General features: G+C 45.5%; 1 protein-coding gene across 4 annotated transcripts in view; it reads left to right on the forward strand.

The window, feature by feature from the left end:
• Positions 1–16,895, forward strand: part of CDK18 (cyclin dependent kinase 18) — a 105,942-nt gene that overhangs the window by 63,343 nt on the left and 25,704 nt on the right. For all 4 annotated transcript variants that reach the window (XM_069944640.1, XM_069944641.1, XM_069944639.1 and 1 more), the window contains exons 3-4: positions 1,564–1,697; positions 14,809–14,937. In XM_069944640.1, coding sequence (XP_069800741.1) covers positions 1,564–1,697; positions 14,809–14,937 — 263 coding nt within the window. The remainder of the gene's footprint in view (positions 1–1,563; positions 1,698–14,808; positions 14,938–16,895) is intronic.

Here is a 16,895-nt window from a genome sequence, read left to right on the forward strand (position 1 = left end):
TTTTTTAAACTCCACTTATTTTCAACCACTTGTCAGCAAGCACAGTGAGCAAGCACACACAGTGAGTGCTGAGCCTTGATTTAAGCACCTGAGATCAATTAACCCCACCCCCAGGTGCAGAGCAGACCAGAGAAAAAAAAAACTGTTTGGACCTGTTTAACTAAGCAACTATGGCACTAGCTATCTATGCACTGCAGCAATGCACACCACACAATTGCACAAAAACAACAATATATCAGTCACTCCAAACCCACAGAATCACCAACAACTCCTTTTTTAAACTCCACTTATTTTCAACCACTTGTCAGCAAGCACAGTGAGCAAGCACAGTGAGCATTTGCTCCTAATTGTGAGTGTGCAGCTTTCTATATAGCTTGGTCGCTTTTTTCTTGTTTCTTTATTAAGAGAGGAAGGATTCTTTATTGTAACAGCAGTGAGACTACAGAACTCTGCTAGTTGTAACAGCTGGAGTAACCCGCTGGGGAGGTAGATGTTAGCGGTACCGGGGCTGCCATTGTTAGATGTTATGGTCACGGTATTGGCACGAGGGTGCAGGGCTAGACCATGGGAACTTGAGCAGGCGGGGCCCCACGACAATTCTTCATTGCCCTTAGTCAAGGCACCAATAACTAGACCAATGCCAGGGTTCAGAAACAACGGGAGTTGTACGTTTATTAACACGGTGGTTGTCAATAGCAACAGTCTCTGGATGCAACCAGTGATAGGCAGACTTGAGTATAACTGAGGAGATGGGTGATGTTGCAATAGGCCGTATTGTGATAACGTCACTTTGGGTGAGAGGAGTCTTAACTGAGGATGAGGGTAGTAGTTCCCTGAGAATGATGCTGGGTGGAATGATACTGAAGAGAATACTTCCTGTTGAGGATGAGAAGAAGATAGCGACTGGAGAACGGCACCCAGATCTTGAATAAAAGGGAGACTCTTGAGGATGAGACTGGTCAGGACTGGAATATGTCTCTGAAATAGTGGAGAGGATCACACTAGGTTGCGGCCTTCTCCCTGAGGAGCAGCAGAGAACACGTCCTTCCCTCTTGAAGGTAGAGGGAGAACAACCACTAGAAGGGGAATGACCCACTGACCCCAGCCAAAAGCTCGACGGCTATTGGGGTTACTATGGCAGCCGGGGAAAGTCACGTGACACTAGGCCATTTGCTTCACCACATGTGACAAGTACAGAAAAATATGCAAATTAACATAGATAGGAGAATATGAAGAATACCAAGCTTGAACACTGGGGGGCGTAATACATGTTGAGCTCTATGCAGTGGCCGTTAACCCTTTTTAGTACTTATAGGGAATAGTATACATATACATAGAACTTTCCTGTACTGGGACACTGCACAGTCATGGATCATTTATTGAATGTTTTTCTTGAAAGTAATACTATTACAATATGTGAGTACTAGATTGTTGTTTTAGTCTTTTATTTTAAGGTTTTACCTGGAGCAAATGTGGCACTGTGCTCTTTTCTTAATAAATAAATATATATGTAACTACTTGACGTTTCCACATTATCTTCACCCTTTCTCGTTTTCTCTTAAGGTCTTCGACATTCCCAGCTACAGCTGTCTCATCTGAGCCCAGGAAATCCTGCTCTATCCCCATCAGATGGAGAAGGCTTGTCTCCCACCGAGCTGCGGTACAGGAGTACAGGACACAGGCGTATATCCGTCGATGTGAGTCTAATATTCTATCAGTAGTAAAATAAAAAAAAGCCAATGTTTATTTAAACAATGTGTGTGTGTGTGTGTGGGGGGGGGGGCAGGGTAGCAATGGAGGTAAGTATACGGCTTTTTTAGCACCTACTTAGCACACTTAGGGACCTATTCCACGGAGCGATAATCGGCCAAATCGGCCTGATTTGTTCATTCATTTAGGTTTAAACCTAAAACCACCCGCACATCGCTACGTGGAATAGCGGTGCACGGCGGGCGACTGACGATTTCAAAACATCATACATTACCTGTCCAGGCGCAGGTTTTCTCCCGGTCCCGCGCCGCAGCAGCTTTGGATCGGCCTGTCTGAGCTGACAGACCGCTCAGCCAATCACAAGTCGGGGCCAGTGATTGGCTGAGCGGTCTGTCAGTTCAGACAGGCCGCTCCGAAGCTGCTGCAGCGCGGGAACGGGAGAAGGAGAAGACCTGCGCCTGGACAGGTAATGTATGAAACCAGGACTGCAAGGACATCGCTAACGATGTCCCTGCAGCCCTCGCTAAACGGTTGTCGAGCCGTGGAATAGGCCCAGTAAACGATCTAGCAGATCGGCGCTCGTTTACATCGTTGATCGGGCCCTGCTAGGCCAGTGGAATAGGACCCTTAGTCTGGTATACCCCTATAAATATTATAACACGAATAAAAAATAAATTACAATGAAGGTCATCTTAGTAATTGATAGACTTGTAACATATATGAATAACTCCCCAGCTGATCACTTGGTGTCCCAAACAGGAAGACATTCTAGTCTACTTATTTTTTTTTTTTTTTTTAGAAACCTCTAACATGTGGGAATCGACCAAAGCAGAGAAGCTCTTTAACCCTTAGGGGACACAGCCAGTTTTCATTTTTGCGTTTTCGTTTTTCCCTCCTCGTGTATATAAGGCCATAGCGCCTGCATTTTTCCACCTAGAGACCCAAATGAGCCCTTATTTTTTGCGCAACTAATTGTACTTTGCTATGGCAGATGTAATTTTTGCCTAAAATGTGCCGGGAAACCAGAAAAAAATTATATGTGTGGTGAAATTGGAAAAAAAAATGTTTTTTTTTTATTTGGGGGGGGGGGGGGGGGGGGTGGGTTTACTATGTTCGCCCTGAGGTAAAACTGACTCGTTATATATGTTCCTTAAGTTGTTACGATTACAACGATATGTAACATGTATAACTTTTTTTTTATTTGATGGCTTGTAAAAAATTAAAACCTTTTAAAGAAAATATATGTTCCTTAAAATCGCTCCATTCCCAGGCTTATAGCGCTTTTATCCTTTGGTCTATGGGGCTGTGTGAGGAGTCATTTTTTGCGCCATGATGTGATCTTTCTATCGGTACCTTGATTGCGCATATATGACTTTTTGATCGCTTTTTATTACAATTATTCTGGATTTGATGCGACCAAAAATGCGCAATTTTGCACGTTGGGATTTTTTTGCGCTGACGCCGTTTACCGTGTGAGATCAGGAATGTGATTAATTAATAGTTCGGGCGATTACGCACGCGGCGATAGCAAACATGTTTGTTTATTAATTTATTTATTTATTTTTATTTATAAAATGGGGAAAGGGGGGTGATTCAGACTTTTATTAGGGGAGGGGATTTTGTGTTATTAAAAATACATTTTTCTTTTACTTTACACATATACTAGAAGCCCCCCTGGGGTTAGGGTTATTCCCCCTGGGGTTAGGGTTATTCCCCCTGGGGGACTTCTAGTATATGCACTCTGATCTCTCATAGAGATCCATGCAGTATAGTTATACTGAATTGCATGAATCCATGAGATCGGTGTTCTATTACTTTTGGCTGCTGCAGCCAAAAGTAATAGAATGCCGAGCCGGGATCAGCGCCATTACGGAGCAGACCCCGGCCCGGTATGGATGCAGGGATCGCCCCCCCGCAATCGCGCCGCAGGGGGGCGATCCCCCCACTAGACCACCAGGGATGTATAAAAGCAAGTATTTAGAAGCAGCTGTCAACTTTGACAGCTGCTTCTAAGTACTTAATTAGCGGGCACGGCGATCGGACCGTGCCCGCTAATAGCCGCGAGCCCGGGCTACATGCGGCACCCGGGATCGCGGCAGTTCAGAGGGGGGTCGCGCGGCAACCCCCCTCTGAACTCCCATAGCGGCACGAGGACGTTCAATAACGTCCTGGTGCAGCTATGGGTTAAAGTGTCACTGTCGTGAATTTTTTTTTTTGCAGAAATCAATAGTCCAGGCGATTTTAAGAAACTTTGTAATTGGGTTTATTATCCGAAAAATGCATTTTTATCATGAAAAAGCAGTTTGAAGCTCTCCCCCCTGTCTTCATTGTTCTCCTATGGAGAGAGCTAAAGAAAAGACCAAAACAGGACAACAAAGAGTTAATCTACAAATCCCTCACGGGATATCTCCTGTGACAGTCACCAGTGACCTGTCTGAGCTCGGATTACAGCTGTCACCCAGCTCGGTGCCTGTAATCCTCTGTTATCTGCTTTCTGCTGCCAGCTAACTCCCTCCTTCCTCCTCCCCCCTCCCCTCTCCCTAGAGCAGACAGGGGACGTCTCCTGCAACAAGTCACAATTTTTAGATTTTTCAGAGTGGATGAAAAAGAGGAAGGAGGGGGGACCTGGGAAAAGGCTTTTTACATGCAGATAATGGCAGATTTGGCTAATAAACCCAATTACAAAGTTTCTTAAAATCGCCTGGACTATTGATTTCTGCAAAAAAAAAAAAAATACGACAGTGACTCTTTAACCCCTTAGTGACCGCCATGCTGCCTTTTCACGGCGGCCACTAATGGGCTTTATTCCGATGCGTACGCCTTTTAACGGCGGGCGCATCGTAATAAATTACCGCCCGGCGGCGGCTGCAGGACGGGGGATCAGCGGTCAGTGTGACAGCTGACACCCTCCTGTAACTGCCCGGAGCGGAGGATTCTCCGCTCCGGGCAGTTTAACCCGTTAAATGCCGCTGTCAAACCATGACAGCGGCATCTAACGGGTCCCGGTGGATCCCGGACGGCGCCGTGGGTCACTTACGTGATCGCGATGTCCCGCGGCGCCGTCCGGGGTCCCGATGTCTCCATGGTGATTCCGGGGTCCTAATGAAGGTCCCCGGGGTCTCCATGGAGATGCCTGATGCTGACAGGGGTGGCCGTGGCTATTGCCTGTCAGCATGAGGTATGATACAATACATTGCAGTACATCAGGTACTGCAATGTATTGTATCAGTGATCAAAGTATTTTACACTAGTGTACAGTAATGTACACTAGTGTAAAAGTAAAAAAAAGTGAAAAAAATGTGCACCAAACACAACACAGCCCCCCCCCAATAATAAAGATGCATTACATTCCCCATACACTATAAAACATTACATAAAAGTGATCAAAAACACAAATCCTATACATATTTGGTATCGTTACGTCCGTAACGACCCAATCTATAAAACTATATCAATAATTATATCGCACGACACACGCTGTAAAAAAAAAAAAAAAAACAGTACTAGAATAGCTGTATTTTATCAATCCACTTTAGAAAATACGTCATAAAAGAGATCAAAAAGTCATATACATATAAAACTTGGTATCAATAGAAACTACAGATCTTCCCGCAAAAAATAAGCCCAAAACCAGCTCTGTCGCGCAAAAGATGAGAACGCTATGGATCTTGCAATGCAGGGACAGTTTTTGTGGGTTTTGGCTAGGAAGATAGTTTCTATTGCGCCAAAGCGGTAATAGTTAAAAAAAACTATACAAATGTGGTATCGCCGTAACCGTAGCGACCCAGAGAATACATGTATTATGTTATTAGTGACCGCCGATACGGATTTTTACGGCGATCACTAATGGGCTCTATTCTGCAGCCATCAGCTCTTTATGGCGATGGCGCAGAATAGTGCAGCGGCGCCGGTAATGCCCGCAGCCCCCTCCTCCCAGCTATCGGAGGTTCCCTCACCGGTGATAGCCGTTATTATCAGTATAAAGGCGGCTACCGGTAACGGGCATTGCCAGCGCAGCTGAACGCTTTCATCTCTTCTCACCGTGAATCCACAGTGAGAGGAGATGAAAACATGTCCCCCCATCCACAGAATTAACCCTAGTGACCTGGCCACTGACCCTCCCCTCCCAGGGCGGCCATCTGATCCAAGATGGCCGCCGTCATCACTGTGAACAGACTCTGTTCACAGTGATGGATTCCTAAAAATGATCCAAGCTTCATTCTCTCCACCACCGGAGGTGGCGGAGAGCATGGGGCAATGATCGGTGACCACCCGGTGTGGTCCTAGTACAAGTGATCAGCGGTATATACTATATACCACTGATCGCTTGTTCCAAATGGTGCAGGCACTTTTTTACGCCTGTCACCAAAGTAAAGTGCCCTGGATTACCCGTAACCACCCTGGATTACTTGTAACCACCCCAGATTACCTGTAACCACCCCAGATTACCCATCACCACCCCAGATTACCCGTAACCACCCCAGATTGCCCGTAACCACCCCAGATTGCCCGTAACCACCCCAGATTGCCTGTAACCACCCTAGATTGCCTGTAACCTCCCCAGATTGTCCGTATCCACCCCAGATTGCCCGTATCCACCCCAGACAGCCCATAACCATCCCAGACAGCCCATAACCATCCCAGACAGCCCATAACCATCCCAGACAGCCCATAACCATCCCAGACAGCCCATAACCATCCCAGACAGCCCATAACCATCCCAGACAGCCCATAACCATCCCAGACAGCCCATAACCATCCCAGACAGCCCATAACCATCCCAGACAGCCCATAACCATCCCAGACAGCCCATAACCATCCCAGACAGCCCATAACCATCCCAGACAGCCCATAACCACCCCAGATTGCCTGTCACCACCCCAGATTGCCTGTCACCACCCCAGAATGCCCGTAATCTCCCCAGATTGCCCGTAATCTCCCCAGATTGCCCGTATCCCCCCCCCATAGCCCATAACCATTCCAGACAGCCCGTAACCACCCCAGATTGCCACAGACTGCCTGTAACTACCCCAAATTGCCTGTAACCACCACAGATTGCTCGCAACCACCCCAGATTTCCCGTCACCACCCCAGATTTTCCGTCACCACCCCAGATTGCCCGTTGCAACCCCAGATAGTCAGTGAACACCACCAGATTGCCCGTCACCACCCCAGATAGTCAGTGAACACCATCAGATTGCCCATCACCACCCCAGATAGCCAGTAACCACCCCTAGATAGCCAGTAAACACCCCAAGATTGCCCATAACCACCCCATACAGCCAGTAACCACCCCAGATTGCCCGTAACCACCCCAGATTGCCTGTGACCACCCCAGATTGACCGTAACCACCCCAGATTGACCGTAACCACCCCAGATTGACCGTAACCACCCCAGATTGGCACAGACTGCTCGTAACCACCCCAGATTGCCCATAACCCCACCAGATTGCCTGCTGCCACCTCAGATAGCCAGTAAACACCCTGAGATTGTCTATTACCACCCCAGATAACCAGTAAACACCCACATATTGCCTGTAACTAAAATGACACTCCTTCTCTTCTGAGCCCTGCTGTGTGCCCATACAGTGGTTTATGCCCACATATGGGGTACCATTGTACTCAGGAGAACCTCCGTTACAAGTTTTGGGGTGCTTTTTCTCCCTTGTTCCTAGTGAAATTGAGAAATTTCAAACTAAACAAACATGTTATTGAAAAAATTCAATTTTTTTCATTTTTACAGTCTAGTTTTGAATGCTTTCCTCCAATACCTGTGGGGTCAAAATGCTCACCACACCCCAAGATAAATTCCTTGAGGGGTGTACTTTCCAAAATGGGGTGATTTTGGGGGGGAGGGTTCTATTCTGTAGACATTACAGGGGCACTGCAAACGCACCTGGCGCTCAGAAACTTCTTCAGGAAAATCATGCACTGAAAATGCTTGGCGCTCCCTTCCTTCTGTGGCCCGCTGTGTGCCCACACAGTGGTTTATGCCCACATATGGGGTATCATTCTACTCAGGAGTACCTGCGTTACATATATTGGGGTGAATTTTCTCCCCTGTTTCTCGTGAAATTGAGAAATTTCAAACTAAACAAACATGTTATTGGAAAAATTCTATTTTTTCATTTTTACTGTCTTCTTTTGAATACTTTCCTCTATTACCTGTGGGGTCAAAATGGTCACCACACCCCAAGATGTATTCTTTGATGGGTGTACTTTCCAAAATGGGGTGACTTTTGGGGGGGTTCTATTCTGCTGACACTACAGGGGCTCTGCAAACGCACCTGGCGCTCAGAAATTTCTTCAGCAAAATCTGAACTGGAAATGCTAATTGGCGCTCCTTCCCTTCTGAGCCCCGCTGTGTGCCCACACAGTGGTTTATGCCCACATATGGGGTATCGTTCTACTCAGGAGTACCTGCGTTACATATATTGGGGTGAGTTTTCTCCCCTGTTCCTCGTGAAATTGAGAAATTTCAAACTAAACAAACATATTATTGGAAAAATTCTATTTTTTCATTTTTACTGTCTTCTTTTGAATACTTTCCTCTAATACCTGTGGGGTCAAAATGGTCACCACACCCCAAGATGAATTCTTTGAGGGGTGCACTTTCCAAAATGGGGTGACTTTTGGGGGGGTTCTATTCTGCTGACACTACAGGGGCTCTGCAAACGCACCTGGCGCTCAGAAATTTCTTCAGCAAAATCTGAACTGGAAATGCTAATAGGTGCTCCCTTCCTTCTGAGGCCTGCTGTGTGCCCATACAGTGGTTTATGCCCACATATGGGGTACCGTTCTACTCAGGAGAACCTGCATTACATAATTTGGGGTGCATTTTCTCTCATGTTTATTATGAAAATGAGATACTTTAATCTTAACAAATATATTATTGGAAAAATTCTATTTTCCATTTTTTTCCGGCCTAATTGTGAATACTTTCCTCCAGCCCCTGTAGGGTTAAAATGCTCATTATACCCCTAGATTAATTCTTTAAGGTGTCTAGTTTCCAAAATGGGGTCACTTATGGGGGTTTCCAGTATACAAGCCTCCTAAATCAACTTAAAAAAAGAACTGGTCCCTAAAAAAATCAGTTTTGGAAATTTCATGAAAATTTGATAATTTGCTGATACATTTCTAAGCCCCGTAACACCCTAAAAAAGTGAAATATGTTTACGAAATGAAGCCAGAATAAAGAGGACATATTGATAATGTGACTTACTAACTAATTTTTGTCATGTGCCTTTTTTTTTTTTAGAAGCAAAGAATTTCAAAGTTCGTAAAGTGCAAAATTTTCAAATTTTTCATTATATTTTGATGTTTTTCACAAAAAACACACCAGACAGTGACCAAATTTTGCCACTAACATAAAGTACCATATGTTACGAAAAAACAATCTCAGAATCGCTAGCATACGTTAAAGCATCACTGAGCTATAAGCGCATAAAGTGAGACAGGTCAGATTTTGAAAAATGAGCCTGGTCATTAAGGCCCAAACAGGCTTGGTCCCTAAGGGGTTAAGTAAGGGGTCATTCACACGTCTGTAGAATTCCGTCCATACACGCAGGGCTGTATTTACCACTAGGCACCCGTGGTCTGGTGCCTAGGGCAGCACCTTGCAGGGGGGCAGCACCAGGGAGCAGGTGGAAAGAAAAAACATTTTTTTTTGTTTTTATTTTTTTAGTCTCTCACCTCCTGTTCAGACTTGCCAGTAAATCTGGTGTCTTTTCCAGGGGGGTGGGGGGTATGGTGGTATTGGTCAGGCCTGGTATGGCCAATCGGTGTGTGAAGATGGAGCGTCTTCAGGTTTAGTGCCTAGGGCAGCAGCAAAAGTTAATACGGCTCTGCATACACGGTCAGAGTTCTGCCAACTGGACCTGGGAGCTCCCAGCATCAGGATTAAGGATGATGTCGGGAGCTCCGATACTGTGTAAAAGTTTGCGCTAGTATGCTGGCACAGCCCCGCTCATGTGAACAGAGCCAAAGTATTATACATGGAAAATAAAATGTGCTGAGCATGTAAGCCAAGAGTGGATGGAGCTCGGTTTTTGAAAATGTTTTCTCATCTGAACTGATATACCGTATTTTCCGGCGTATAAGGCGACTGGGCGTATAAGACGACCTCTGACTTTTTAAGAAGATTGTCAAGGGTTCGCTTTATATGTTAACCCCTGCGGTCAGGCAGGGGTTAACTGAAGCTAAATTAAAAAACAAACAGTTAACTCACCTGGGGCCCGTTCCCGGCCTCCGTGCACCTCCTCTCCCATTCCCCGCGCAGGCAGTGTGACGTACACTGACTGGGCCGGGGAACCCTGAAGCTCTCCTGAGCAGCCGGGCGTCTCATCGGAGAAGCTCAGAGACGCTCGGCTGCCGGGAGAGCTTCGGAAGAATGACAGAGGCTTTGGGTACTCCCGTTTTAAACTAAAAACAGGATGCATTTTGATCCGTTTTTTTAAAAATGGAAGTCAATGGAAAAAACGGATCAAAATGCATCCTGTTTTTAATTTACACAAAAATGTGATCGATCATGTTTTTCTTTACGCTAAAAAAAAATCTGTTTTTATCACAAAAGTAAATGGAGAATTGGATCAAAACGGACGCACATAAATGCAATAGTTTTTTTATAAATTTTTTTTTTTTACAAAAAACGGACTGCAAAAAACAGAGTGTGAACCCAGCCTAACCTAGACAGTCAGCTGTCAGCAATGGAAAGGAAAGAGCAGCATATCAGGAGGAGGAGACCCGTTTGGTAACTTTGCGAGTCCTAGAAGTCTACCGATATTAGCTGAGATGGGAATACTCCCGGTTTCCATCAGCCACATACAGATACAGTACTTTATTGTAGACTTCTAGGTAGCTTCAGGATACAGAAAAGATGTAATTGAGACAACTGTCTAGTATGATTTTCTATGAGCGCTTTGGCAGGTGGAGCAGATTGCCCCCAGGCATCAGGCCATGGTGAGATGGCGCACTATGCACAGATACGCCATTGGATGCCAGGAATCACGAGAATCTTCTTGGCTCTTCTCTCGTCTTCCGGGCTCTGGAGTTTCCTTTAATTAGACCCAGTTCATGGCCCGGCAGGACCACAGGGGATTCTATTAAAATATAGGATGACATGAAACGCCATTGATTTTTAATAGGCCTCGTCTCAGGCTTAATTCTTGCAGAGAAGCACAATGCGCTTTAGCATGCTAATTTGAACTCAGTGGTATAATATATCCTTTTTATTGTATGTATACTAAACGTGATTGCTGACAGGGAATAAGTATGGTGGTCACAGGTGAATTATTATAACCCATGATTTATGTGCTTTTAAAGGGGTAGTTCAGCACAAAAACAAAAACAAAAAAAAACAACTTTCAGATGAACTGATGTCAGAAAGTTGTATAGATTTGTAATTTACATCTATTAAAAAATCTAAAGTCTTCCAGTATTTATCAGCTGCTGTATGTCCTGCAGGAAGTGGTGTATTCTCTGCAGTCTGACACAGTGCTCTCTGCTGCCACCTCTGTCCATGTCAGGAACTGTCCAGAACAGCAGCAAATCCCCATAGAAAACTTCTCCTGCTCTGGACAGTTCCTGACATGGACAGAGGTGGCAGCAGAGAGCACTGTGGCAGACTGAACAGAACATATAACACACCCCTCTCACAGGCGGGTTAGGGGTTACAAAACTAATATAATTACCACTAAACGCACAGGCCAAAGCCTGGGGTACAAAACATAAGAGAAAAACATTCTCCTGATGACGTTGCTGTTGCTATTACATGTAGAGATGGAGCACTATTAGTGTGTGTGTAGGGGGGTGTTTTTGAAACTTTAGGGTTTTTTTGTAGTGGTAAATATAGACTGGAAAGAATACACCATTTCCTCCAGGACATACAGCAGGTGATAAGTACTGGAAGACTGGAGATGTTTTAATAGACGTAAATCACAAATCTCTGGCACCATTAGAATTTTTTTTTTACTGTACTACCTCTTTAAGGTTCAGGACCAGGTTTTTCATTTTAATTATTGAATAAAAGCCCAGGATCAGATCATAAATGGAGGACACTTCGCCCCGTGGAATAGGAGAGGTGGCAGCAGACCGCTGCTATCTACTATGGGCTGCCCGGACAATCTAGTCATCACCCGGGTAGCCCCCCCCCCCCCAGCTCCCCGCTGCCTCCCCGGCCTGCTTGCTGCCGCAGTGTGTAATAGCAGCGGCAGTGAGAGAGGAACGATAGCGGCCAATAGCAACCGGAAGCTGGCTGCACAGATATGCATATATCTGTTTTGTCAGTGTCCAGATAACACAGCAGTACCTACATACCTAGTGTGCTGCTCCATGATTCGGTATCCTACTCTTCTTTTCCGGTCCTGATCTGTGCCACAGTATCTTCATGTCGCTGTATCGTCACACTGCTGTCTTCTCCAGAATGATTGACAGCCGGCGGATGCGGGCGGCAGTCTGAAGACACAGCAACGGCCAAAGAGCAAGATGCCGGATCATACAGCAGTGCAGAAGGTATGTATGCACTGAATGTGTGGTCTGGAAACTGACAAAACGGATATATGCACATCTGTGCTGTCAGTTTCCATGGCCGCACAAACAATACAAAGATCATTCGTGCAGCCCAGCCGCTCAATAAATTGTGCCATGTAAAGGCACTGCAAAAGAGCGCGAATCTGACTGATCGGTTCTCCTTTGCAGCAGTCCGCAGCCAAAAATCTGTCACTGTAAAGGAGCCCTTAGTAATGTACCATCAGTTGCATCACTTTGGTTTTTTTATATTACCGAATCGCCGGTGGTGAGGGGAGGCTGGTGGCGCAGTCTCTGAGCCAAAGGTTTTTTTGTTGTTGTAAATACAGCAACTTTATTAATAAAATGCCAGTGCAGATGCATTTCCTGTGAATGATCCTACGGGATAATACCATGATGTTGTCATAGCAACACCTGGAAATACATAAAGGAGCCTCTGTATTATAACCTGTCAGTTACAGATGCAGAGAAGGAGGCATTTGCAAAGGAATTTTTTTCTTTTTTGCAAAATGAAGCAAATAGATTTCTATTGTGTGCATGCATGAAGAATGGTATAATAGTACAAGCAAATATAAAAAAAATTTCTAACGGCCGGGGCTTACATTAGTATATGCATTAGGCTGGCACCACCTCTCTGTCCCTTATCATTAGGAATGCTCCAGGCAGATTGCTTCCTATTCCCCAGCTTTGTGCATAATGAACATGGGCTGGATCGTTAATACACCTGTGCAAAGCTGAAACAGCAGTAAATGTTCCTGGATCATTCCTAATGATAAGGAGGGTGGGGAGGAGGGAAGGAGAGGTTGTGCCAGCCTAATGCATATACAAATGTAAGCCCCGGCCGTTAGACACAGGGCTGCAGGATTAAAAGTTGTTTTTATGACAATAACTGCGTCCCCTGCCGAACGGACCCCAGGAGAGATCTTGGATTAAAACCAGCTATCCGAAGGTACAAGGGGTTTGGGGGTCAGATTGTGGGTACAGAGTCGCTTTAAAGGAGAAGTCTGGCGAAAATTTTTATTAACATATTATATTGCCCCCGAAAAGTTATACAAATCCCCAATATTTTTTCCCTGCACTTACTACTGTATCAAGGCTTCACTTCCTGGATAAAATGGTGATGTCACTTCCTGGATAACATGGTGATGTCACTTCCTGGATAACATGGTGATGTCACGCCCCGACTCCCGGAGCTGTGCGGGCTGTGGCTGCTGGAGAGGATGATGGCAGAGGGATGCTCAGTGTCCCTCCAGTGCCCTGTGTCCCTCAGACACTTGTACTAAACAGACAAGATGTAATAAATGGTAAGTAGCGGAGCCAAATTACCTGACTCCAAACAAAATAAACTGTATGTTTCATCGCAGACCTGAGTTACCACCACGACAGATGGTGGAATACGTATTAGTCCAAAGGTCCAATCCTGAAAATTTCAAAAAGAATCCACAAAAAGTTCTAAAACTCCTTCTAATGTACATACTGAGTCCCTTCGTGGACAGTGTATCCAAAGTGTAGATCCATTTGGCTTCTTTGCATTTAAGTATTTTCTGTCTATCGCCGCCACGTTTGAGAGGGGGGACGTGGTCGATGATTCTATACCATAGCTGGCTTATGCTATGATTAAAAGGTTTGGGAATGGGGAAAATCCAATATTTTATTACGTTCTGTACTTGTGTGTTTGCTGATGTGTCTTTGCTGCCATAGTGGTTCCCTCAATGTAGCATCATTTGGATGCTGTTGGTCCTTTCTATTTGTTCAAAACTAGAATCTAGTCACTAGCGGTCTATGCAACGTATTCTGACAGGATGCCAACGTATTGATGACACAGAGAGGCAAATACTGATATAAACATGAACTTAAATGACTGATCGGTGCTAGAACCAGTTCCAGCTGATGGAAATCTGTTCCATTCATCAGAACAATCTGTACGTGTTGCAGTCATATTGTGTTACCTGTCATATTTATTAATGGTACAATGACGGCTGCCATATGTCATCCATATTGGGACACAAGAGCAAACCTTGTTGGGAACTGGCAAGAAGATGCATTCTGTGTGGTTAGACCCATTATCAGACTGGGTCTAACCACAGTGCCACTGTCATTTAAAAAAAACCCAAAAGTTTAGATTGGTCCAGGTCTGAGTGTTTAGACCCTGACCGATCGCGAGAAAGAACCAGAAGAAGACAGCGCTGCTCTGTGTCAGTGAAAACAATTGGGCCGATAGACTTTATGAGTCCAATTGGTCACGTTACACAGATCCAGGATAAGAATGTCTTCTCCCACCTCGTTCTTGTGATCGGTCAGGGTCTGAACATTCAGACCTGGACCATTTAAAACTTTTGGCATGTCTCTATGACATGTTAAGTGCAGTTAGCCAGACAGCTGTAGCCAGCATGCATGCTTCACCCAGTATCCCTAACTTCCGCAGTGGTGGCTGGAACCCAGATCAGTTTATTCAACCTTCGGAACCTTTCTAGAACAGACCTCTGTACTTACTGCAAAGCTCCTTAGTAGTCGGTTATCGTGGTTTTCATGTATTTTTTTAAGTGTCCTAACATACCTGTATCTCCCCAACAGCACGTGGGTAAACCGTTCTCTCTCCCCATGGACCTGCGGTTACCACCAGAGCTACTTGACAAACTGCAAATTAATAGTCCAGACGATTTTCCAAAGCAAGAAAGTCGAATGTCGAGAAGAGCATCCTTGGTTAGTGCAAACAATTTGTATTTCATAGTTAAAGATCTCATTTCAGTACTTACCTTTCCTTCTTCACGTCATACTGGTATTGAAAAGGAGCCTTAACTTTTTTTTCTTTTAGAATAACATAGAACTTGATTTGTGTGAAGCTGTATTTACTCCCTGTGGTGGTCTTTACTGGCAGCCCCCAGCCCTCTCCTTATGTGAAGCCCCCTGCCCTCTCTTCTCTGGAAGCCCCCAGCCCTCTCTTCTCTGGAAGCCCCCTGCCCTCTCTTCTCTGGAAGCCCCCTGCCCTCTCTTCACTGGAAACCCCCAGCTCTCTCTTCACTGGAAACCCCCTCCCCTCTCTTCGCTGGCAGCCCCCAGCCCTCTCTTCACTGGCAGCCCCCATCCCTCTCTTCACGGGAAGCCCCCAGCCCTCTCTTCACTGGAAGCCCCCAGCCCTCTCTTCACGGGAAGTCCCCAGCCCTCTCTTCACGGGAAGTCCCCAGCCCTCTCTTCACTGGAAGCCCCCTCCCCTCTCTTCACGGGAAGTCGCCAGCCCTCTCTTCACTGTAAGCCCCCATCCCTCTCTTCACTGGAAGCCCCCTCCCCTCTCTTCACGGGAAGTCCCCAGCCCTCTCTTCACGGGAAGTCCCCAGCCCTCTCTTCACGGGAAGTCGCCAGCCCTCTCTTCACTGTAAGCCCCCATCCCTCTCTTCACTGGAAGCCCCCTCCCCTCTCTTCACTGGCAGCCCCCTGTCCTCTCTTCACTGGAAGCCCCCAGCCCTCTCCTTATGTGAAGCCCCCAGCCCTCTCTTCACTGGCAGCCCCCAGCCCTCTCTTCACAATGACATCTGCAGCCCACCCTAGAAACGCTCATTCAGACAATAATTGTCCTGTGTTAAAGGGCCAGCAATCAGCCAACGAGTGAGAAAAAATTTGGGAACCGATTTGCTCTTTTGTATGACGGTAACATTTTTCGTTATTGGCCGCACATCTCTCTGTAAACAGAATTTTAGTGGTTACATGAACGATACAGTGATCGTTCGTGTGGCCCAACTGGGTTATTTATCATGCCTTGTAAAGTCACTGCAAGCAAGTGGCAATCTCGCTGATCAGCACTGGTTTGCGTCCGTACACGGCTTTATATCATTTCTTAGGGTCCTATTACACGGAACGATTTTTAACGATTAACAATAAACGATTGCAAACAAGATTGTTTATTGTTAACCTGAAATCGTTCACCATATTACACAGAACAATGGTCGTTAGTTACGATCGTTACTATGATGGTTTATTCCTTCTGATCCCAGGAAAACAATGAACAATGTGCAATTACACTGAACGATTAGTGAACAAATGCGGAACTTAGTGAACGAACGTGGAATTACAGCGAACGATTAACGATAATTTTAGGTTCAGATCTTAACCAACAAGCAACAACACACAAGCGATTTTTCGAATGTTGCCTGCAATTACACAGAATGATTATCGTTTAAATTCGAACGATATAACGAATTTTCGCACGATAATCGTCCCCTGTAATAGGGCCCTTAGAATTTCCTGTGTGCAAGCTGTTTATCTTGGTCAGGCAGCACAATATACCTGTCATTCTGCCACTAACTCCTTGCTTATTAGAGATAATGAGGTGATAACATTGGGTCTTATTCACCCCTCTGTATCTAGCCTGTTTGATCACCAGATCTCGGGATGAAATGTCATCAACACTTATTTTCGTATGCATAAACATGAGAAAAAAAAACTGAAGTGTTTATTTGCCCAGTACATTATAGATATTGATGTCTACAGCCAAAGGCCTCTTACACACAACGATAATCCGGGGGGAAGGGAGCCCTGACCCTCCTTCCCCGCTCGCTGTCTGTGCTATTATGCACACAGACAGCAAGCAGGGAGCAGCGGGAAGGGACGCCCAAATGATCCTAAGGGACCTATTAGACAAATCGATTTTTCGTTAGTTATGATTG

This window comes from Dendropsophus ebraccatus, chromosome 11, assembly GCF_027789765.1.
Source record: "Dendropsophus ebraccatus isolate aDenEbr1 chromosome 11, aDenEbr1.pat, whole genome shotgun sequence".
Taxonomy (NCBI): Eukaryota; Metazoa; Chordata; class Amphibia; order Anura; family Hylidae; genus Dendropsophus; species Dendropsophus ebraccatus.